This window comes from Bos grunniens, chromosome 13, assembly GCF_055505025.1.
Source record: "Bos grunniens cultivar Pamir isolate PY7600 chromosome 13, Bosgru_T2T1.0, whole genome shotgun sequence".
NCBI classification, from domain to species: Eukaryota; Metazoa; Chordata; class Mammalia; order Artiodactyla; family Bovidae; genus Bos; species Bos grunniens.
This window is the reverse complement of record NC_141177.1, coordinates 17707654-17730930: the sequence shown is the minus strand read 5'-3', so window position 1 is coordinate 17730930 and position 23277 is coordinate 17707654. Positions and strand designations below refer to the sequence as shown.

At 48.3% G+C, this 23277-nt stretch overlaps 1 protein-coding gene across 3 annotated transcripts in view; it reads right to left on the bottom strand.

The window, feature by feature from the left end:
- The window catches only part of MTCL2 (microtubule crosslinking factor 2), a 71508-nt gene that overhangs the window by 10550 nt on the left and 37681 nt on the right, over window positions 1–23277 (bottom strand). Inside the window, exons 4-11 of one of the 3 annotated variants that reach the window (XM_086331951.1) lie at window positions 17400–17462; window positions 15554–16744; window positions 14220–14366; window positions 12726–12851; window positions 11291–11521; window positions 3954–4058; window positions 2817–2984; window positions 1007–1258 (exon numbers count right to left, since the gene is read on the bottom strand). In XM_086331951.1, the coding sequence (XP_086188077.1) occupies window positions 1007–1258; window positions 2817–2984; window positions 3954–4058; window positions 11291–11521; window positions 12726–12851; window positions 14220–14366; window positions 15554–16744; window positions 17400–17462 (2283 nt within the window). Of the gene's footprint in view, window positions 1–1006; window positions 1259–2816; window positions 2985–3953; window positions 4059–6130; window positions 6446–11290; window positions 11522–12725; window positions 12852–14219; window positions 14367–15553; window positions 16745–17399; window positions 17463–23277 lie in introns of those variants that run through there. The other 2 variants (XM_086331952.1, XM_086331953.1) reach the window with 2 other exon arrangements.

Genomic DNA, 23277 nt, shown 5'->3' with positions numbered 1-23277 from the left:
ACTCACAGGCAAAGCTGGGGAGCCGGGCCCTGTTTTGTGCAGTGCCATTCCCCAGGCTCCACTCCGCAGCCCAGATGACCCAGGTCATGGGCTCGGAGCCACCTTCCAAATGGACAGCAGCTCTGAGCCAACAAAGTGGGTTTGGCAAATGATCATAAAACCAACCATTTATAGGCATCCTTATAAGTGTCATTATCTCAAATACAGTAATAGTTGTTATTACTATGTTAATTCACGCTGCAGTTCCTGGAACAGCTATGTCAGCCAGGCAGCAGCTGAATGACATTAAAGTGGTGTCTCCACACTAGGTATGCTAAGCAGCAATTAAACTGAATGGCATGGCTCTGCACTCTGTTGTGAACAGCTCTCTATGAAACAGGCAAAATGTAAATAATATATATATATATTATGATTCAATTAATGATAAAAAAAATCTGAATGTAAATTTAAACAGCAAGAAAGGGACGGAGTATGCTTTTGCAGTATTTGAGTCTTATATAAAGTCCTGATTTATACAACTGAAATAATAAACAAAGGAAAAAGTCACAGAGCTTGATAAGCGAGGCGCATGTTAACTGTAGTGAGGCTACAGTCAATGACTGTTTTTCCTATTTACCTCTTTTGGTCAGAGAACTCTAATTTTCATGAGGAACCAGCCTTGGTTCTTCCCTCTTGGTTCAAGGGTTTTGGTAGGCTCTAGATATGGACATATGACTCATACCTGGCTGATCAGAGCCGTGGAGAAAAAACTTTCTTCCCATTGCACATGCTAAGCTGTGAGGATGTGAACACAAAATTCAAAGAGGCCACATTGGAGGACATCTTGCTTTGGAATAAAACACACGGAAAGCAAGCCTATGAGACCAGCAGGAAGGAAGACCTGGTCCCTACCACGGTCTCTGAGCACACGGATCCAGCAGTACCTGAAGGAGTCTTCCCTCTGGTCTGTGCCCACAGCAACTCCCCACTTGTGGCTTAAGGCGGATGGGGCTGGGACAGGCCTCACCTGGCTCAGGCGATTCTGCAGCTCCTTTAGCTGCTGCTCCACCTGCTGCTTCTCACCCTGAAGCCGCTCCACCAGCTGCAGCTTCTCCTGGGCCCAGTTGTGCTCACTGATCTGCAGCTGCCGCGTCAGCTCCATGACCGCACTGTAGGACTCGGCCAGGAGGTGCTGCTGCTCCTCCCGCTCCCTCTGCAGGGCTGCCTTCCAGTCAGGCCCTGTCCGATCCCCAGCCCCCTTCCCAGCCTTCAGCTCCATCTGGGGAAGGAAGAGCAAACTGGGTAGCTGGCACTGGGAGGCCCCTTGCCGTCCCCTCCCATGATCTTCCCTCCAAGGCACCAGCAGAGGGTAGGCAAAGGGAGGAGGGTCCTCTCCTCGGAGGACCCCGTCACCCAGGAGCCGTCACTGACCCCTTCAGTTAGAACTAGTCTCTTCTCACAATCAAAGCTTGTGTGGCACAGTTTCTACACACCAAGCTCGGTGCTAAGGGCTTTTCAGGCATTATGTGTATCCTCAAGAAAACTCAGCAAGATAACTACCATTTTTGATATTTTTACCAAGGGGGAAGAGGTTCAGAGAGGTTACTCTTCCCAGGTGACATAGCTACACAATGGCAGAAGTTCCTAGTTATTGCTTCTCAGGATATTTCATCAACACTTACCAGGGTTTACAGTTAGTGGGAGATATGCACAGTCTAAACATAAAAAAAACGTGTGCAGGAATCACTCAAGAGTAATGGCTTTCCTGGTCCCAAGCTCGGGAGAGCGGGGAGCAGGAGGTAAAGATGCCATCTGAAGAATCAAGGCACCCCACACCCCAGGCTGTAGTCAGATTCCCATGGGGGAGGGGCCGCTGCAATGGCTGGGGTTTCGGGGCAGTATGAACAGTGGACACTGGAAAGTGCAGATGGGAAGGGAGCTGTGAGATCTGCAGGGAAGGTTGGGAGAACAGAATGGTGGCACCGGGAAGCCAGAAGTTTGAGAATTGGGAAGAAGCGGGGATCACGGTCATGAGAAGCCAGGAGGGCAAAGGTTTGGGGACTGAGGATCAGGTCTGCTGCTTACTAGCTGGGTGATCTTGGAGAAGAAACTGAACTCCTCTGTGCCTGTCTTGTCACTTGCCCAACAAAGATAGCCAGTGTACCCACCTCCAAGGGGCCCGTGACGCCTGGGAAGGCAGCCTGAAGCAGGGGCAGTGGGGAGGAAGCTGGGCCGTGCAGGCAGGATGGGGCTGGTAAGAGCACTCTGAGTGGGAGGAAGCCACCCTCACACTTCTCAGACCACAGTAGAGGGCAGCTAACTTGCTGCCAGGTGCACACAGCAGAGACTAAATACCCAGGGCTCCTGGTTAAGGGTTCTTTGATAATTTGGCTTGTAGAGAGGGGAGTCCCCCACTTTGAGTGGACGGAGCAAAACAGGGCCGGGTAGCAGAGAGTTAAGGGGACTTTACAAGGACAGCAAGCCACAGAAGTCTGGGTGTGAGGATGAAGATGCCGTCAGGTGCAGACAGGCATTTAAGTGTTCTGGCCTCACCTGTGAGCCTGTGGTGTGGGAAAGGTGCCCATGATGCCCCCAGGCTCCTTTGCCAACCCCTCACCTGCCTTTCCTAGCCCAGAGACCCCCAGCCTCCACTGCTTCTGGTATCCTTGCTGTGTGATCTAGTCAAGGCTCTTGCCTTCTCTGGGCCACAAAGTAAGTAAAGTGATTCCTATGCTTCTAGGAGCATGGCTTGCCATCCTGTTTCCCAGTCTGACAGCTGAGACCTTGGCAGAGACAGGAACGAGGAGAGGGATGTCTCTGACTGGTGAGACACTCACCAGGGCAGTATGGCTCTTGAGCTCCACCCGCTCTGTTTCCCAGGTGGCCTTGGCCTTGGCAAACTGTTGCTGAAGCTCAGTCAGACCTCGGCGTTCATCCCGGAGCAGCCAGCATAGCTCCTTCAGCGTCACCTTCATGTCGGCCAGTGTCTTGATGTACTCGTTGGGCTACAGATGGGGGCAAGGTCTCAGTCAGGAACTTTCAGAGCGGCAAGGAGGGGAGGCTGGACTGGGAACTCATCCAGAGTTCAGTCTGGGACTCTACCAGGCCTCAGATCATCTGCTGCTCTGGATCATCTCTTCATAAAACAGGCATAACAAGCCCAGCCCAGGCCCCCTCCAAGGCTTACACATGCCCCAGCTTCACATAAACACAAAATTCTGTAGTTACACCAATCATTCAGCCTAAAGCTGAGCTGGACCCTGGCTTCTCTGAGGCCCTGCAGCATCTAGGCCTGGGTCTTTCTCCCTGCATTCTCTGACCCACCAGGGGCCAGATGAGCATCTGAACCCTGGAGTCTACCTGACTATCTGACTTGGCCTAATCTTCTCTCCTGGGCACATGACCTGTTTCCCACCTATAACCCAGCTTAGTGTGGGTACCCCTGGGAGCCTGATCCCACTGCTCCACTACCCCCTTCCTTGATCTGAAAGTTCCTGATCCTAGGCCACAAGGCCTTTCTTCATACAACTCACTCCAGCCTGCTGTCCTTGACCCCACTACGAGCATCCCAAGCTGCAGCCAGTCTCAGAATACCTCGCCGCACCTCTGCATACACAGTTCTTTTGGCACAGAATGGCCTTTTCCTCATTCTTTATTAGGCAAGCTCCTATTCATCTTTCAAAACCTACCACCTAAAACCCCTTCTCTGTAATACCATCCCCTACGCGCTGAACAGAATTAACTGCTGTCTTACCTGTGACCCCACAATCCATCATCTGACTCTCTATCACTGCCCTGGAATGACTTACGTACCGCACAGTACTGAGCATCTGGGGCCAGTGACCAGGCAATGACCCTCTGGAGCTCTAGTCCCTGGTGGAGGACTGCCATCAGAGAAAGCAGCAAGACATGATCACTAAACAGACAGAGGAACAGACAGACAGGACAGGACTGGAAATGGGCTGAGAATTCACCGTGTTCTGGGTCCAGCTGTCCCCTGCACAAGTCTTGTTATCAGAATGCTGGGCATTCAGTTCCTCTTCCTCCATTAGCAGGTACAGCTCCTTCATGCTATTTACCTATTTTTTAAAAAACACACTGATCAGGGGGTGGCAGAGCATCATGCCTGAGGGTCTAACCTTCGGGTGGAGAGGATACAGACTAGTGACTCAGATAAAAAGGGGGCTGAAGAGACAGGCAGGAAGCAAGTATGAGGATTTATGGACCAAAGGCACCCCAGCTAGGCACTGATTTCCCAAAATTTAACTTTTACTCCTAAGCATCGTCCAGGCCAAGGAGCATAGCTAGAGAGTCAGGTCCTTCTGGCCCTCTCCCCTACCCCACAACCATCTCTTCTGCCCCAAGGACCATGAGACATCCCTGAGAACTACTCAGAAATAGCTCTGTTGTCAAAGGAGGCACAGTGATTGGATTAAAAGGTCCACAAGGCGCCCTCTTAACTATAGATAAGGGCAACCAGAGCTTTGGGTAGACAGACGGGGCCCTTCCTGGGGGCAGGGGTTGCTATTAATTGATTCTGGACAGGAGTCCAGAGTCAGTCCAGGAGACGAGGGCTAGTTCAAGAAGGGAGAGAAGGAGAAGAAGAGGGTGTTTATTTACTGTTCATTAATTCATTCATTTGACAATTTTTTTTTTTTAGCTGTGCCCGGCAGCATGTGGGATCTTAGTTCCCTGATCCAGGATCAAACCTGTGCCCCCTGTATTGACAGCATAAAGTTTTAACCACTGGACCACCAAGGAAGTCCCTTATTTGACAGATATTTATTGAATATCTGCCATGCACCAGGTCCTTGTTCAAAACTGGGGATATGTCAGTGGGCAAGACAAAAAACCCTGGTCCCCTTGAGCCTCCATTCCAGTAGCAATAAAACAAACAGATATGTGAAACACATGAAATGTCATTAAGTATATGAAATGTTCCATAATAATACGTGCTATGAAGAAGAGGAGAACCAGGAAAGGAGCCAGGATGTGCTCCACTGGGTGGTCAAGGAAGGCCTCAGGGAGGAGGTAGTATTTGGGCAAAGTTCTGAAGGAAGTAAAAGAATAAGTCACGTGAAGACCTGTGGGTTGAGAATTCCCGGGAACGACCACAGCAAATGCAAAGGCCCTGAGGTGGGAACATGTCTGTCTGAGGAAGAGCAAGAGAGCCAGGAAGTGAGAGGTACGGGGACCGAGACGGGTTGACCGGGTGTTGTAGGGACTTCCACTTCTACTCTGGGTGACGTGGGAGCCAGAGGAGGGCTGTGCTAAGGAGTGACACTGACCTGACTTCCAATTTTGTGAGATCACTCTGGCTGCTGTGTTGGGATACTTTATAGGACAGAAACAGAGCTCCACAGCACCAGGGGGGCACCATCCACGTGGAGTACACGCAGCCCGGTACCTGCCTGTTTCGAATAGAAGATGCGAGGTGGAAGGGCGCTAGGGCAACAACAGGAAGACCAGTCAGGAGGCTGCAGTGATAATCCAAGCAAGAAGTGATGATGGTTCAGATAGGAGGCTGCAGTGATAATCCAAGCAAGAAGTGATGATGGTTCAGATAGGAGGCTGCAGTGATAATCCAAGCAAGAGGTGATGATGGTTCAGATAGGAGGCTGCAGTGATAATCCAAGCAAGAAGTGATGATGGTTCAGATAGGAGGCTGCAGTGATAATCCAAGCAAGAAGTGATGATGGTTCAGATGGGGGTGGTGACAGGGCTGGGCAGTGCAGCTGGGGCAGATTCTGTAGATTCTAGATAGATTCACAATGTGCAGGAAAGGCCATGGAAGCCAAGTGCCTGGACAAGCTTTCCAAGGCAGTAGGCAAAGGTCAAAAGGAGAGATGCGGCCTGAGGGCTACAAACCCTGGCAACTGTGACCTTAAGGGGTCAGTTCAGGAAGAAAAGGAGGGTCCAGCCAAGGAGACTGAGAAGGAGCAACCAGTGAGGTGGAAAGAAAACCAAGAGAATATGGTGTCCTAAAAACCAAATGAAGACGTTTCCAGGGTCAGGGCAGGCACTGGGAAGTATGTGCGGGTAGAAGGGCCTATGTGAGAAAACACGCAGTTCCATCCTTGGTCACCAGTATCTAAACATACAAACTTAAACAAATGTATTTATTTGTTCATTTTATTTTGGCCACGCCGAGTCTTTGTTGCTGCATGTTCTCTAGTGGCAGTGAGCAGGGGCTACTCTCTGGTGGCGGTGCCTGAGTTTCTCGCTGCAGTGGCTTCTCTTGTCGAGGAGCCTAGGCTCCAGGGTGTGAGAGCTGCAGTAGTTGTGGCGCACAGGCTTAGCTGCCCCGTGGCACGTGGAATCTTCCTGGACCAGGGATCCCATGTCCTCTGCACTGGCAGGTGGATTCTTAACCACCGGATTACCAGGGCAGTCCAACATGCAGACTTTATTATCTGGATACACAGGTGCCCAATTCTTTCTCTGAAATTCTCTGAGGCCAGGTGTGCTTGGAATTCAGAATTAATCGGGATTTAGAAAGATAATACGGTACCCACACTGTATATTATATAACAGCCCCGTCTGGAGTGACACCCTGTGCTCACCAACACCAGTATTTCCCCTTCAAACATGTGAATACTAATGAAATGGGATAAATAAAGGTTTTGCTGCCAAATGAATATCAGGTCAACTTTTTCCATCTGAGTTAGACTCAACAAAACGGTTCTCAGAATTTCTGGATTTCCGAACTGAGGACAAGGAATCAAAGATCTTTATCTGTAGTAAAATGGGGACAGTACTTGTTTCCAAACCATAGGGTATGTGTAAAAGTGAAATGCAATTATCCACTGAGAGCATTTGACACAGCGCCCAGGACACTGTAAATACTCAGTATATGAGGGTTTATCATTCACATGAAGTGAAGTTGCTCAGTCGTGTCCGACTCTTTGCGACCCCATGGACTGCAGCCTACCAGGCTCCTCTGTCCATGGGATTTTCCAGGCAGTAGTACTGGAGTGGATTGCCATTTCCTTCTCCAGGGGATCTTCCTGACCCAGGGATTGAACCCGGGTCTCCCATATTGTAGACACACGCTTTACCGTCTGAGCCACCAGGGAAGTCATAACACAGTTTCAATTCTGCATACATGGACATATATGTTTCTTTCAAAGTATGACTATGCATCATTTGTTACTTGTACGCCTGGGCCCTGGGCCCATGCATCTGAGTGTGTGTGCACTCAGTTGTATCCAACTCTTTGCAACCCCAGGCGCTGTAGCTCGTCAGGCTCCTCTGTCCATGGAAGTTTCCAAGAAGACTGGAGTGGGTTGTCATTTCCTCCTCCAGAGGATCTTCCCAATCCAGGGATGGAACCCGAGTCTCTTGCATCTCCTGCGTTGGCAGATGGATTCTTCACGAACTGAGCTACCTGAGAAGCCCCTTATTTATATAGTTGTATGTATGCTATTATGCATTTGTGTATATATATTTTTATACACTGGGCTTTATATCATATTTTATATGTGTGTATATATACATATATTTTACAATATGGGTGGTTATGTTTATTTCTTATTAATTATGTCTATTTCTAGCCATTCCCATCTAGGGGATCTTCCTGACCCAAGGATTGAACTCGGGTCTCCTGCATTACAAGCAGATTCTTTACTCTCTGAGCCACCACGGAAGCCCCTACACTTATTTATTTATTTATGTCTATTTCAGTAAGTATGTATGTTTCTATTTATTATAGGTATATATATCATTTCATATTCTATGCTTATACCTTATTTTTCTCCTAAAGTAAGTTTCTGTTTCTCTCTGTTATCCCAGTACATTGAAATGGCTACAAAGATTTTCACCAAATACAGAGAATTTGCTTGCAACAAACTAATTTAAAATACAGGCTATATGGCCTGTAGACAATTCTGGGGGCAAAACATCTTCCCTAGCTGCCAAAACTGGGCTTCAGCTATGGAAAACAGTGTAGAGGTTTCCCCCAAATTTTTAAATAGAACTCCTATATGATCTAGCAATCCCACTTATGGGTATATATCCAAAGGAAATGAAAGTTGGATCTCTGTGTGTTCACTGGGGCATTATTCACAATAGCCAAGATATAGAGACAACCTAAGTGTCTGTCTATGAATGAAAGAGTAAAGCAAATGTGACATATGCACACAAGGAAATATTACTCAGTCTTATAAAAGAAGGAAATCCTACTATTTGTGATAATGTGGATGAACCTGGAAGACATTATGCTAAGCAAAATCAGCTAGAGACAGAAACACAAATACTACAAGATCTCACTTATATATGGAATCTGACAAACTCATATAAGCAGAGAGCAGAGTGGTGGTTGCCAGGGGCAGGCACAGAGAGGGATAAAGAGTTCATGAGTAAGAGTTTCAATTTTGTAAGATAGCTGGAGAGGGTGTGGAGAAAAGGGAACCCTCTTACACTGTTGGTGGGAATGCAAACTAGTACAGCCACTATGGAGAACAGTGTGGAGATTCCTTAAAAAACTGGAAATAGAACTGCCTTATGACCCTGCAATCCCACTGCTGGGCATACACACTGAGGAAACCAGAAGGGAAAGAGACACGTGTACCCCAGTGTTCATTGCAGCATTGTTTATAATAGCCAGGACATGGAAGCAACCTAGATGTCCATCCGCAGATGAATGGATAAGAAAGATGTGGTACATATACACAATGGAGTATTACTCAGCCATTAAAAAGAATACATTTGAATCAGTTCTAATGAGGTGGATGAAACTGAAGCCTATTATACACAGTGAAGTAAGCCAGAAAGAAAAACACCAATACAGTATACTAACGCATATATATGGAATTTAGAAAGATGGTAACAATAACCCTGTATATGGGACAGCAAAAGAGACACTGATGTATAGAACAGTCTTTTGGACTTTGTGGGAGAGGGAGAGGGTGGGATGATTTGGGAGAATGGCATTGAAACATGTATAATATCATATATGAAACGAGTCGCCAGTCCAGGTTCGATGCACAAAACTGGATGCTTGGGGCTGGTGCACTGGGATGACCCAGAGGGACGGTATGGGGAGGGAGGAAGGTTCAGGATGGGGAACACGTGTATACCTGTGGCAGATTCATGTTGATGTATGTCAAAACCAATACAATATTGTAAAGCTAAAAAATAAAATAGAATTTAAAAAAAAATGAAAAGGAAAGAAAAAAAAATTTGTAAGATAGAGTTCTGGATGGTGGTGATGGTTGCACAAGAATGTGAATTAATGCCACTGAATTGTAAACTTAAAAATGGTTAAAATTTATGTTATATATATTTTACTATAATTAAAAAAATAAATTAAAAAAATTATTTAAAAAAACAAACCACACTGGGCTCCATCCAGAGGCTTGTGTGGGACTTCCAAACAGGAGGGGTAGTCCTAAAGCAGACAGTGGTTTCAAATAGTAGTACCCAGGGGTGGGAGGGAGGCTCAAGAGGGAGAGGGCATGTGTATACTTATGCAGGATTCATGATGTTGTAAAACAGAAATTAATACAATATGGTAAAGCAATTATATTCCAATAAATAAATACATGGGTAAGATTAAAAAAAAAAAGTAGTAGCCTGGTGTCACAAAGAGTCATGCTCAAGGAGCAGCCATGCTGGGCTTTCAGGGTGCTTCTCATAGGGGCACCTTTGGGTCAGACATTCCTGGACAAGGGCAGCAGGGAGCATGTCCACTGAAACTGGTCAGCAACTCTCTCTCGAGGCCCTTCAGGAGTAAGTGGGTGGCCTGTGAGAAGAATCATGAGCTCTGCTGGGGGTAGGGGAGGGAATGCTTGCTACAGATTCAGGTCTAACCACCATCCCCTGCTATTGGGACATTTAGGCTACTCTAGGGGATCCCAGAGAGGGGAACACTGGGGTGGCCACTAGTCTCCATTGACTGTGGAATGAGTAGCTTGAATGAGAAGGGCAAAGCCTGGTCTAGACCAGAGGTATCTGTACTCAAAAGGCCAGGTGAGCAGTGCCAACTCAGGTGGATGTGGCAGGTATGACATCCTTACCTGTCCCCTTCTCCCAGTAATGTGAGCGCGCTGGCTGACTGTGACAGGAGGATGAGGATCTGAGGTCAAGGATCTGAGGTCAACCTGTAGCCGTCACAGGCTGAGGGACCAACGGGCCACGTGAGTCCTTCCCAACCTTCACACATTCCCAAAGCCCCACTTGTCCTATTTCCTGCCACACCCAAATACTACCTGGACTATCACTGATGCTTTTAAGTCAACCTACTCCTTCTAGTTAAAGAAATAAATGTAAAAAAGAAAGGTGAGGGACTCCTCTGTTGGTCCAGTGACTAACACTTCAAGCTCTCAATGCAGGGGGCCCGGGTTCGAGCCCTGGTCAGGGAATTAGATCCCACATGTTGCAACTAAAGATACTGCATGCCGCAACTAAGACTTGGCTCAGCCAAATAAATAAATATTTTTTAAATAAAATTAAAAAGGAAGTTGATATTATTACTAAAAATGGAGAGTCACTGTCCATTACCATTGTCAAAGATAACATTAGAAATAAATTAGGGGCTTCCCTGTTATCTCAGTAGTAAAGAATCTGCCTGTCAATGCAGGAGACATGGGTTCGATCCCTGATCTGGGAGGATTCTGTATGCCTATTAAGCAAAAGCCGGACACAAAAGACTAGACGTCTTTATATGAAGTTTTAGAACAGGCGAAATTAATCCATGGTGTTTATGAAGCCAGAACAGTGCTGACTGCTGGGATGGGCATATCACCTGGGGAACTGGGGAATGTTCTGGGGCACTGGAAATGTGCTCATTATAATCTGGGGGATGCTATACTGTGTATCTATGGGGTGTATACTATAAAACTTCATCAGCTGTACACGTAAGATGTGTGCATTTTACTGTATATAAATTACACCTTAAAAGATTACAAAAACATTAATATGTATCATATTTGCATATAATGCAAAAGCAACAAAACTAGATCATTAAATTCACCCAGATACGGTTGCCAGCTGAAGACTCAGGCTTGTTAAAGAGGGAAACCAAGGAATACCAGAGAGGTGGTAAAGACCTTCTGGCCCCCAAGGAGACTTCCTCCTGGCGAGTCTGGGACCAAGTCTTCACCACCTTATCCCCAGCACCTGCCACAGCACTCAGTGAAGAGCTGGCTCTCAACAAACTGATGCAAATGAGTGAACGAATGCTGGGATGGAAGCTGCAAGATGATGGCTCAGATCTGAGCCCCAGGGTTGTGTTGACCCAGCTGGGTGCCCCTTCCCCTCCTCTCTCTTCCACCCCATTCCCACCCCAGTCCCAGTCCCAGGGGAACCATACCTCAAGGAAGTCATCCCCCTCGCTGGGCAAAACCTTGCCCTGCCGCCAGCGCTTGAGGAACCACCTGAGCTTCATGAAGAGCAGGAGGAAGTTGTGCTTGAACTGCTGGGACTCCTGCACCAACATGTTCTTCTCCTGGCTCCAGAATTTCTGCTCCAGCCTCCGCTGTAGGCTCAGACTCTGGAGCTCAAACTCGCGCCGTAGGAGCGCCCTCTGCTGGTCCTCCTTCAGCTGCAAGAGGGACCAAAGCGTGAGCCACCCCAGCTGTCTTGGGGACCCCGATTCTTCCCATTCCAGGCCTCAGATAAAGGCAGAAATTATATGTGGTGCCTAGTGGTGACCCTGCTGGGGATTCTATCACTAGCAGTTCATTCTGTTGAAACAAACACCTCCCTCTGCCACTCCAGGGAAAGGAAACTCATAAAAACAGCAGCAATCACAGTAGAAACACTGGGATCTGAACCCGCTCTGTCTGATTATAAAAACACTGGCTTTATCTAATGAGCCCAGGTGGGCTTCCCTGGTGGCTCAGATGGTAAAGAATCTGCCTGCAATGCAGAAGACCCAGGTTCAATGCCTGGGTCAGGAAGATCCCCTGGACAAGGGAATGACTACCCACTTCAGTATTCTTGCCTGGAGAATCCCATGGACAGAGGAGCCTGGCAGGCTACAGTCCATGGGTGGCAAAGAGTCGGAAAAGATTGAGCGACTAACACTTTCACTTTTTCACAATGAGCTTGTACCAGGCACCAGTGTTTCACGTGGACTCTCACATTTAATGAGACACCTGGGAGGGTGAGTGATGATGGCAGGGAGGGGTGACCCAACATGCAAAACAAAGGCCATGCTTGGGGTGAGGAAGGCTGACATGAATACCCTAGGAAGCAACGAGGTATCATGGATCAGAGGGAGCCGATAACCTGGATTAGAATCCCAGCTCCACCTCACCCTGCAAGTGGAGTCCTGGACAAAGCACTTCAGCCCTCTGGGCATCAGTTTTTCCAGGTGTAAAAGGGGGACACCTCACAGGGGAAAACATGAGGATTAAAGGACATGATGTGTGGAAAGTGCATTGCAATCCTGACATAGAGTAAGGGCTTCATAAATGATTTCTACTAGCAGAACTACCATTTTGATTACCAACTAGGGCTATGGACTTTCTAATGCAGAACTTCAGCTCTGAGCGGGGCAATACTTCATAGATGGGACACAGAGGCCCCAAAAGGAGACAGGATGGGCCTCAGGTCATACAGTCCATGACAAGCCCGGGATTCCAGCCCAGCACAGTTAATGCATAAGTACCAGTGCAGCACGCGTGCAAAGACACAGGTTGCCCCTCACATGCTTGCCTCTGAAAACCCAAGGACCGCCAGGGTCTCCGCCCTCAGTTCAGGGAAGAGAGGCTGCAGGAGGTGCGGGATAGGACCCCACCCACCTGCACCACTTTCTGATTGAAGCTTTCGGCCTCCTCCTTCCGGAGCTGCCGCTCCTGGGAGAGCTGCTCTTGCAGGCCCCGGAGGCTGTCGTGGGCCTCGGCCAGCACCAGCTGCAGCTCCTTGATCTGGGGTCGAGATGAGGGACACAGATGAGGAGCAGGGAGAGAGCAGAAGGGCAGAAACTGCAGTCAAAGGATGATGGTCAGAGGGGATCGAGACAGCAGGAAGTCAGACCCAAGCTATCCTTCACGTATACTCCAGGCATGACGGCAGGTCCCTACTTCAGTGGGTTGTCATGAAGATGAAATGAAACAGTGCACATCAAATCTAGCTATTATTAGAATTTTAACTTGATACTTTCTGGTGAAAATTTATTTGAGGAAAATGATATACTATGAAAACTAAGTGAATTCACAAAAATGTTCATCTCATTGTTTATAACTGTAATAATTTACAAACAGCTTAGGTAAGTCAGGGATCAAACATATGTGTTTAATGGGTCTATACTTATGTAAAAATCCATTCAACTGTACACTTAAGGATAGTGCCCTTGGTAATTCCCTGGTGGTCCAGTGGTTAGGACAACGTGCTTTCACCGCCGAATGCGCAGGTCAGGGAACTAAGATCCCACAAGCTGAGAGGTGTGGCCAAAAAACCAAAAAGGATAGTGCCCTTTACTATATGTATATTTTTACGCTATATTTCAATAACAAGTTAAACAGACTAAACATTCACGGTAGTTAACTATGTGTTAATCTTGTGATCTTGATTTTCTTTTTCCATCCTTATGCTATGCTATTTAGGGATTCTAATTATTTGCTGTTTATAATATAAGAAACTCCTATGAAAAAGACAATAAAACTCTACATTTTCAGGAGAAATTCTGTTTATAAGGATTTGGAGCTAAACAGGCAAAACAAATCTATCTGGTTAGAAGTCAGGATGTGACTAAATGGGGACTAGAAGGGAAGCTTCCAGGGACAGGTCATGGGTTATTCATTGATCTGCTTGCTGATTACACAGCAGTGTGCAGCTTACTAAAATTACTTGAGGACTTTCCAGGTGGTCCCGAGGTTAAGACTCTGCACTCTCAATGCAGAGGGCCCCGGGTTCTGAGGTCCGTAGCCTAGACTTTGTGCTCTGCAACGAGAGAAGCCACCGCAAGACGCCTGCACACGGCAAGGAAGAGTAGCCCCTGCCTGCTGCAACAAGAGAAAGCCGGCAGCAACGAAGATCCAGTGCAGCCAAAAATAAATTAAAAAAAAAAAACTTCCTCAGATGAGTTTATAAACTTCCTGTCATCAGGTCCTGAGAATGGCCCAAACTTCCTTGTTTCTCATCTAGCCCTTGTTGCCAGGAAGCTTGCAACCAAAGGAAACACTCAGAATCCATATCAACACCGGCTAAGATTCTCCACAGGTCACTCTGTTCTTGAGTCACCTCAGCCACTCTCCTCCTACCCCTCGCCCCTTCTTGTGTGGGCCCAGGCCCACCTCAGAGGCGTAGGAATCATTGTCCTCAGCTCGGTAAGGCCTGAAGCTCCGGCTAGGGTCGGACTTGGAGTCCAAGTCGCTGGTGTGGAAGGCCTCTCGTATCCTGGGCTCCCATTCTGGCAGGTCCCTGAGGTCAGGAGGCTGCACCTAGAGGCACAAGCAGAGGAAACTAAAGGTGACCCCGAGAGGGGCACATGGGGGGCCAGAAACAGCGCCCACTCCAGGCCCCCGGCTCTGTGGGAGCCTCTGACCGGGCACCTGAGGGCAGGGACCTAAGTGGACTCACCTCCGGTGGTTGGCGCACTGCAACTTCTCCATGAATTTTTTTTGTTTTTGTTTTTTTTAAATGAATTAACTTTATTTGACTGTGTCAGGTCTTAGGGGCTTCCCAGGTGCTGCTAGTGGGAAAGAGCCCACCTGCCAATGCAGGAGATAAAAGAGACTCAGGTGGGAAAGATCCCTTGGAGGAAGGCATGGCAACCCATTCCAGTATGCTTGCCTGGAGAATCCCATGGACAGAGGAGCCTGTATCTATCAATGGTGAACGACTAAAGGAACTGTGGTATATTCACTCCATGAGGTCATATCTGGTCCGGAGAACACTTGGAACTACTTCTACCTGAGACAGCAAACGTAATGGTGAGTGAAAGAAGTCAGGCGCAGGTGAGTGTGTTCTGTGTGATCCAATTTATGCAAAGTTCAAAGACAGAACTGAATTGAGAGAAGGGTTACCTTGGGAGTGGGGACAGTGGCTAACAGGGGACCTGAGGAGGGGCTGCTGGGGTTCTTGTCATCTTGATGATGACATGGGTGTGCTCACCTTGGGGAAATTCATTAAGCTGCACATTTGTGTTTTGTGTGTGTCTCTGTACGATATGGTTCAGTAAAAGGTTTATATATGTGTGTGTGTGTGTGTGTGTATACACACAAATATATAAAAAGTAATAGGGGAGTTCCCAGGTGGTCCAGTGGTTAAGGGGCTTCCCAGTGGTGTTAGTGGTGAAGAACCAGCCTGCCAATGCAGGAGACTTAAGAGAGACCAGTTCGATCCCTGGGCTGGGAAGATGCCCTGGAGGAGGCCGTGGCAACCTACTCCAGTATTCTTGCCTGGAGAATCCCAGGGACAGAGGAGCCTGGTGGGCCACAGTCCATGGGGTCGCAGAGGGTCGGGCATGACTGAAGCGACTTAGCACTGCACAGCCAGTGGTTAAGACTTCACACGCATCCATTGCAGGGGGCGTGGGTTCGATCTCTGATTGGAGAAGTTTTGCCTGCTGCACAGTGCGGCCAGGCGAAAAAAAAAAGCAATAGGGCCCTTGCCTGGGACGTCTTACCTGGAAGTCTGAGCCAAGGTCTTTGGCCAGAAGAATCTCCTTGGAGGGCCCCTGGGAGCTCAAGGCAGGCAGTGTGGAGAAGGGCTCCGGAGGCTCCTTGACGGGGCCCCCGAGGACCGAGTCTGCCTTCCTCGTGAAGGCGTTGAGCTCCTGCTGGAGCAGGCTCAGCCGCACCAGGAGAGCATGCATCAGCTTGGCGTCCCTGGGGCCCTCGCTATTGTTGTCTGGGGCCTCGTGCAGCCGGAAGTCGGCGCACTCGTTGTCCAGATAGGGGCGTAGGCCGGCAGAGAAGCCGTTGGCGTCGGCCACCAGGACGTCGATGGCCTTGCTGACCAGGACGGCCTGCTCCCTCAGCCCCGGCAGGGCCTCGGCCTCCCGGGCCCGGCAGAGCCGAGCGGCCCCGGGCCCCGGGGCCTCAGCCAGGGAAGCTGGCACGCACTGGGCGGAGTCGCCAGCCTCAGCGTCCGTCTCCAGCATGGGCCGCGTGCTCTGGCAGGAAGCCAGGTCACAGCGCTGGAGGTTGGAGAGGAGCACGCGGTTCTCATACTGCAGCTTCTTGACCTTGCCGCTGAGTTCGCCGATCTGCAGCTTGGCGGCCGCCAGCTCCTCCTGCGAGGGCTCGCTGAGCACCGAGCAGCTATCCTCCGACAGCGTCACGTCCAGCTCGTGCTCCGAGCGGTACTTGGCCAGCTCGCTCAGCAGCAGCTTGTTCTGGTCCTCCAGCTCCGCGGAGGAGCGCCGCAGCAGCTCGGCTTCCTCCTCCACGAACTGCAGGTGTCGACGCAGCTCCACCAGGCTCTCCCCGCACTCGCCACCGCCCAGCGCAGAGAAGGCCAGGCGAGCCTCGGGGCCCCCGCAGCCACCGCCGCCGCCGTGATCCTTCATGTCGTCCATCTCGGCCCGCAGGCCGCGGTTCTCCACCTCCAGCTCCACAATGCGGCGGCTCAGCAGGTTGGCTTCCTCCTCGACCAGCTTCAGATGCACCTTGAGCTCCGTCTCCCGTGAGTGGGGGGCGTCCGCCAGCTCCTCCGCCGACAGGGCACCGTCTAGGTCCCCGTAGAGCGAGCGGTACTTGAGCAGCTCCTCCTTCATGCCGTCGTTCTCCTTGGCCAGCTTGGTGAGCTTCTTGCACATGAGCGCCGACTCTTCCTTTGCAAAATGCAGCTGGCACTTCAGGTCCGCGCTGTCCTCCTGGGGCCGGAGGGGGAACAGGGAATAGGCAGGAGCCAGGAAAGTTAGTGTTGGGAGGCTCAGCCACACCGTTTCGGGAGCTCTAACTACTAGGTGCTGGGAAGAGAGTCTTGACACTTAAGGCGCTGGGGGTCCAGAGAGGAGGCAGAGAGGCGGACGCAGCACACAAATGGGGCACACATATAGCCTGAGGAGTCCAGGAGGGCTTCCTGGAGTAAGTGACATTCTGTCAGTGTGACTGTTGCTGCTAGTACTACTACCATTGCTACTGCAGTTTTCTCATCTGTAAAATGGGGCAATAACGCCGCCCCCAACAGACCATGAAGAAAATTAAAGGAGACAATATATAAAAAGTGCCTGACACCCTGATCATCCAGAACCACTTGAGACTAACTGTATTCTGTGCCTGACCTGTGCTACAGACAGCACTATACAGAGCAGAGCATGTGAGAACCACGGGTTCAGGGCGTAGTTTGGAGAAGTAAAGCTGGCATCAAAGCTAAGAAAATGAACAAGGGGAGGACGGAGTAGAAACAGGGGAGGGGTGGACACCTCTGGGGACTCCTCAGGCCACTTGTTAAGCCAGGAGCCTTCAGACTAAAACCTGCCACTTGGGGTTATGCTGCCTGCGGCTGTGGAGGCTGACCAGAAGTACCTGCACCGAAGACTTCTTGTCCGTCTTCCCCAGGGAGCGCGTTCCTCTTTTCTTCAAGGAGTGCTGGAGGAGGATTAAAAAGAAATTGAACTGAAAGCTCACAAGGGTGATGCACATCCAAGAGCAGTCGTGGTAGCCAGGGTTCTGCTGAGAAATGCTGCCCTCCCCAGCCAGCCCAGCCCAGCCATGGCCAGCCTTGAGCAGCACCAACTGCTGAGTTAGAGGAGTCTTAAGACCACCGAGAGACTGCAAATGGAGAGCCAGGTCAGTACTTAAGACGATTCTGAACCCACCTGCCCAGGGTTCCTCCCCTCTCTCCCACCCCAGAATTGTGATCTAATCGGCTTGAGCCCAAGACCTGGAAAATCTGGGTTTCCAATCTTGTTTGTCTTTCATTCATTCACCAAAGACTCCCTGAGCACCCATCATGTGCCAGGCAGAGTAAGGCATGGAGAATACAGCAGGGACCATGACAGACAGGTACCAGGGGGATATTGGAGTGTTATGCCCAGATCCTCCCCTTAGTACTAGAACATTCCTCTAGTCCCCCTTCCAGCGATGGTCACTGGCTGAGGGCAATTACCTCAACCAAGGTCTTGTGCCCTCCCTGTGGGGGCAAGGGGGGCAATGGGGGGAAGCCACATTCAATGACTAGTCCATGCCCTCTTCCCACACCAGCTCTGGAGCTCCCCATTGGATCAGCTGAGGCCATGAGTATGAATGCTCCGCAACTCAGCTTCTCCTGCTGCCTCCATCTCTGATGGCGTTATTCCAGGAGGACGCTTCCATAAGCCTCTGCATGCAAATCTCCATCTCAGGGGGAATCCTGAGCTCAAGGAACCGGCATTGTAGTGAGAACTTTAATTCAGAGTGGATATTAGTAAACAGTAATATTTCTCTTATATTAAGTGAAATAAATCAGACAGGGAAAGACAAATACTGTATGATATCACTTTTACATGGAACTCCAGGTGGCTTCCCTGGTGGCTCAGATGGTAAAGAAGCTGCCTGCAATGTGGGAGACCAGGGTGTCATCCCTGGGTCGGGAAGATCCCCTGGAGAAGGGAACGGTAACCTGCTCCAGTATTCTTGCCTGGAGAATTCCATGGGCAGAGGAGCCTGGCTACAGTCCATGGGATCGCAAAGAGTTGGACACAACTGAGTGACTAACACACATTAATAAACAAAATGAATATGGTAAAACAAATCATAATTATATAAGAGGCTTAGAAATGATGAGGAACTGATCTTTTTTTTACAATGTAAATGGTAGGTTTTCATGCAGATAGGCTCTGATAATCATCATGATTCAAAAACACAGAAGCAGGGATTTTCCTGGTGGTCCAGTGGTTAAGATTCCATGCTCCCAGTGCAGGGGCGAGGGTTCTATCCCTGGTTGGGGGAACTAGGATCTCACAGGCTGCACAATGAGGCCAAAAAAAAAAAAACACAAAAATACAGAAGCAATAGGGGAAGAAATTGATACATTTGATTAGATAAGCAAATTCTATCTGGGGCAAAGAAATGCTCTAAGAAAAGTAAAAATATAAATGACTAACTGGGAAAAAATATTTGCAGTGTATGACACTGACAAATGGTTAATATCCTAAATACATAAAGAGAGTCACAAGATAAAGTCCAACAAACCTACAGAGAAATGGGCTAGAGAGATGAAAACCAGTTCACAGGCAAAGAGTGGTAAATAGCTCCAACCATAGGAAGATGGTTCCCTATTCATGGAAGAGAAATGCAAATTAAAACTACACTGAGATACAATTTCTCACCTATCAGATTGGCAAAAATCCAAACATCTGACAACACATTCTATTGATGAGGCGATGGAAAAACAGGAACACTCAATATCAGTGGCAAGAATGCAAAATAGCACAAGTTCTATAGAGGGGAATTTGAGGAATTGTTACAATCATCTTTTCTGAAGCTTCTCAGCATTTAAAAAAGTCACTCAGAGGCATGAGTCCATTGACCACGTCTTCCCTTGAGAGGAGTAAGTATTTCACTTAGTGGAGTATAAAACCACTTTGGGGTTGCATTTGACTTTTCAAGTCGGGCAGGTAATCTTTGAGCATGCTTCCAAGTAGTTTGAATACATGTGCTTCCTGTCCACCACCTCTCACACCCCACCCCTGTAGGTGAGAACCAAGCCTCCTCTTTACTGAAGGCAAGAGAGAGGTCCCACAGCAAAACCAGAGACCAGTTCTGGACAGAACTCTTGCTCTAGCTCCAAAAACTGGAAGGAGAAAATGTATCTTCTTCAACAGAGGCCAGGGCGGACCCAGCACAGTGGCTCTCAACCTGAGGGCAAATCAGAATTACCTAGAGGAAATTTTAAAAAGTGATACCCAAGATCCCAGCCCCAGAGATTCTCACATCATTGGTCTGAGTAGGTCCCAGGCATCAGTATTTTTAAATAGCTTCCCAGGTGATTCTAATGTGCAGCTAAGGTTGGAACTACAGAGCTAGGGAGGAAGATGAACCCGAGACAGGCTCTTAAGTTTATCTTAAAGCCCAATCAAATTCTAAAGAGACCTTTTGAAATGTAAATGAGGCAGGAAGGCAGAGGCTGATATTTCAGACGCTGGGTGCCAAGAGCAGGAAGGCAGTATTTGAGAAGGGCTGATGGGGGAATCTTTCAAAAGCTAGGAGGTAAGAGTAGGGAAGGTGGGTGAGGGTCACAAAACAAGTCTTTCCACAAAGAGCTCCTCCCACAAAAGAGGTCTGGGAAGGGGATGCTCAGAGAGAGACCCCCTCCCGCAGTGGTGAGGTGCGGGGTCTGGAGTCAGACGGTCAGGGTTGCAGATCTGGGCCTGCCTATCGCAAGTGTATTGGGCTTCGCTGGTAGCTCAGATGGGAAAGAATCTGCCCGCAATGCGGGAGACCCGGGTTTGGTCCCTGTGTCAGGAAGATCTCCTGGAGCAGGAAATGGCCACCCACTCCAGTGTTCTTGCCTGGAAAATCCCATGGACAGAGGAGCCTGGTGGGCTATAGTCCATGGGGTTGCAAAGAGTCAGACAGAACTGAGCACAGAACACTTTCACATCACAAGCTGATGGGTGGGTCCGGGAACTCAGGTGGGACGCCTGGGTGAACCACTTCCTCTCCCAGAAACTCCACTCCATCATCTACAAAACTGAGCTACAGATTAAATGACTACTGCAGACCTCCTGGAGGAGGCAAGTGGGTGACAGGAAGGGGAGCCAGGGGTTCCCAGAGGCACTGAGAGGTCCCAGCCATCACATATAAAGGACTGAGATGATACAAAACCTGAAGTCATTAAAAAGGGCAGTGGGAGAGTGAAATTCACTGACATGATAAACTCTGAGACAGAAGGAAGGAAACTGTAAAACAAAACCTGCAACCCAAACGTCCACCAACTGATGAATGGATAATAAAACATGGTATATCCACCCAGGGGAATATTCGTCAGCCATGGGAAAGAATGACGTCCTGATCGATGTTACAACATGCTTGGAAACACTGTGCTGAGTAAAGGAAGCCTGTCACAGGAGGACACATCGCATATGATTCCATTTACATGAAAAGTCCAGGAGAGGCAAATCCACAAAGGCCAAAAGTAGATTAGTGGTTGCCAGGGAGGAAGAGGGAGTGGGGAGTGACTCGATGGCTTGAGGTTTCTTTCTAGGGCGATGAAGATGTTCTGGAATTAGAGAGCCGTGATGGCTGTGCAACTCTGAGTACTCTAAAAACCACTGAACTCTACCCTTTAAAAAAGACAACCTTTATGGTAAATGAATTATATCTCAAGAAAGCTGTTATTTAAGACAAGCTAGAGGGGGGCTTCCCTGATGGCTCAGTGGATAAGAATCCACCTCCCTATGCAGGAGACACAGGTTTGATGCCTGATCTGGGAAGATCCCACAGGCCGTGAGGCAACAAAGTGGCTGCACCAGAACTATTGAGGCTGGGCTCTACAGCCGGGGAGCTGCAACTACGGAGCCCATGCACTGCAGCTGCTGAAGCCCGCACACGCTAGAGCCTGTGCACCGCAACAAGAGAAGCCACTGTAACGAGAAGCCCACGCACCACAGCTAGAGAGGAGCCCAAGTACCAACAAAAACCCAGCACAGCCAAAAATAAATACATAAATAAAATGATTTTTTAAAAAAACTAGAACGTGTTACATCTTTATAAAAATAAGACACGTGTGTGCATGCATGCATGTGGGTATACGTGTGTGTGTGTGCATGGTGGGGGATATGATTTAAAGAATATACACCCAGTTGAAAACAAGGAGAGTACAGAGAGCTTGCACTTCTCACCTTTCTAACCCCACATGTTTTTGAGAGGAGTGAAGACATAGTCCACCAGTGTTTTCTCCTTAAAGTTTTTTAAAAATTACATAATTTTTAAAAAGTAAATTAATACATAAAGCTATATTCTCACTGTAAATCTATACTATGCTGACAAAGCAGGAGTCCCCCTGTTTATACCCTCACCCAATCTCCTGAGGGTGACCACAGCCAAAGGTTGGCTGGAGCTCCTTCTAGACCTCTGGCTCTGTGTTTAAAATACTGAAATAGATGGTGTTCTTTTAGACTTTTTTCCTTCCTATGTTTACTTGGCTCTGTGATCTTTGATTTTTATAATAAGCACCTTAAGCAGAAGAAAACCCCTAAACATCCAGCATTTAAAAAGACAGCCTGTGTTCATGCTACATTATCATGTATGTTACAGAAACTGTGCTTATAACATAATCCCATCTTTATTTTGAAAAATACATACAGAAACAACTATACATTGTAAAGCATAAAGGCCTGAAAAGGCACAAACTAAAACCATGGGTTAGGCTGAAGCAGGCATCGAATTGAGGGAAGTGGTTAGGGGAGGCTTTCTTCTTTTATGTATGGTTTTTATCATTTCTTATATTTTGGAGAGCACACTCACATTCATTTAACTTCAAAAAAATCCAAAAGGGAATACAGTTCAGTTCAGTTCAGCTGTTCAGCCGTGTCTGACTCTTTGCGACCCCATGGACCGTAGCACGCCAGGCCTCCCATCACCAACTCCCGGAGTTTACTCAAACTCATATCCATTGAGTCGGTAATTCCATCCAACCATCTCATCCTCTTTCGTCCCCTTCTCTTCCCGCCTTCGATCTTTCCTGGCATCAGGGAATACAGTGAACCCATTAACCGGCTGTCTCACCCCAGGCAACCAAGGCAACCAGAGTCTGCTGTGTCCAGCCTTAGAGGTATGCTAGGCATGCATTTATGTGTTTTTGTAATGAAATTTTTGTTTCACTGACCTTGTATTACTTTTCTAGTCAAAACAAATGCATATGTACATTTCAATATGTGTGCACACACATAGAAAAACATACTGGAAATACAACAGATTGGAAAGAACTCCGACCCAAATAGTAATCTGGTAATTACGCAGAGGAATTCCCTCTGAATAGTGGGCTACAGGTGAAACTTTTTCTCCTTATGGCTTCCTTGTATTTTGTAGTCTTTCTCTACTAAGCATATGTTAACTGTCAGGTGGAAGGAGAAAGTTATAGTAAAGGGTTTTATTTTGTTGTGTTTTTTTTTAACGTACTTTCCCCGAGGAAAGTCATGAATGCCTTTTCAATAGGCAGAGGGGGTGCTCTGAGTGCCCACCAAAAAAGGAGGACAGGACTTCTCTGCTGGTCCAGTGGCTAAGATTCCACGTTCCCAATGGAGGGGGCCCGGGTTCAATCCCTGGTCAGGGAACTAGATCCCACATGCCACAGGTAAAGATCCCACATGCTGCAACTTAGACCCAGTGCAGCCAAATAAATAAAAATTAATTTTTTAAAAAAAGAAAGAAAGTACAGGCAGTGGGCAGAGAAGAGGGGCTGAAGCAGGAAACCTTTCAG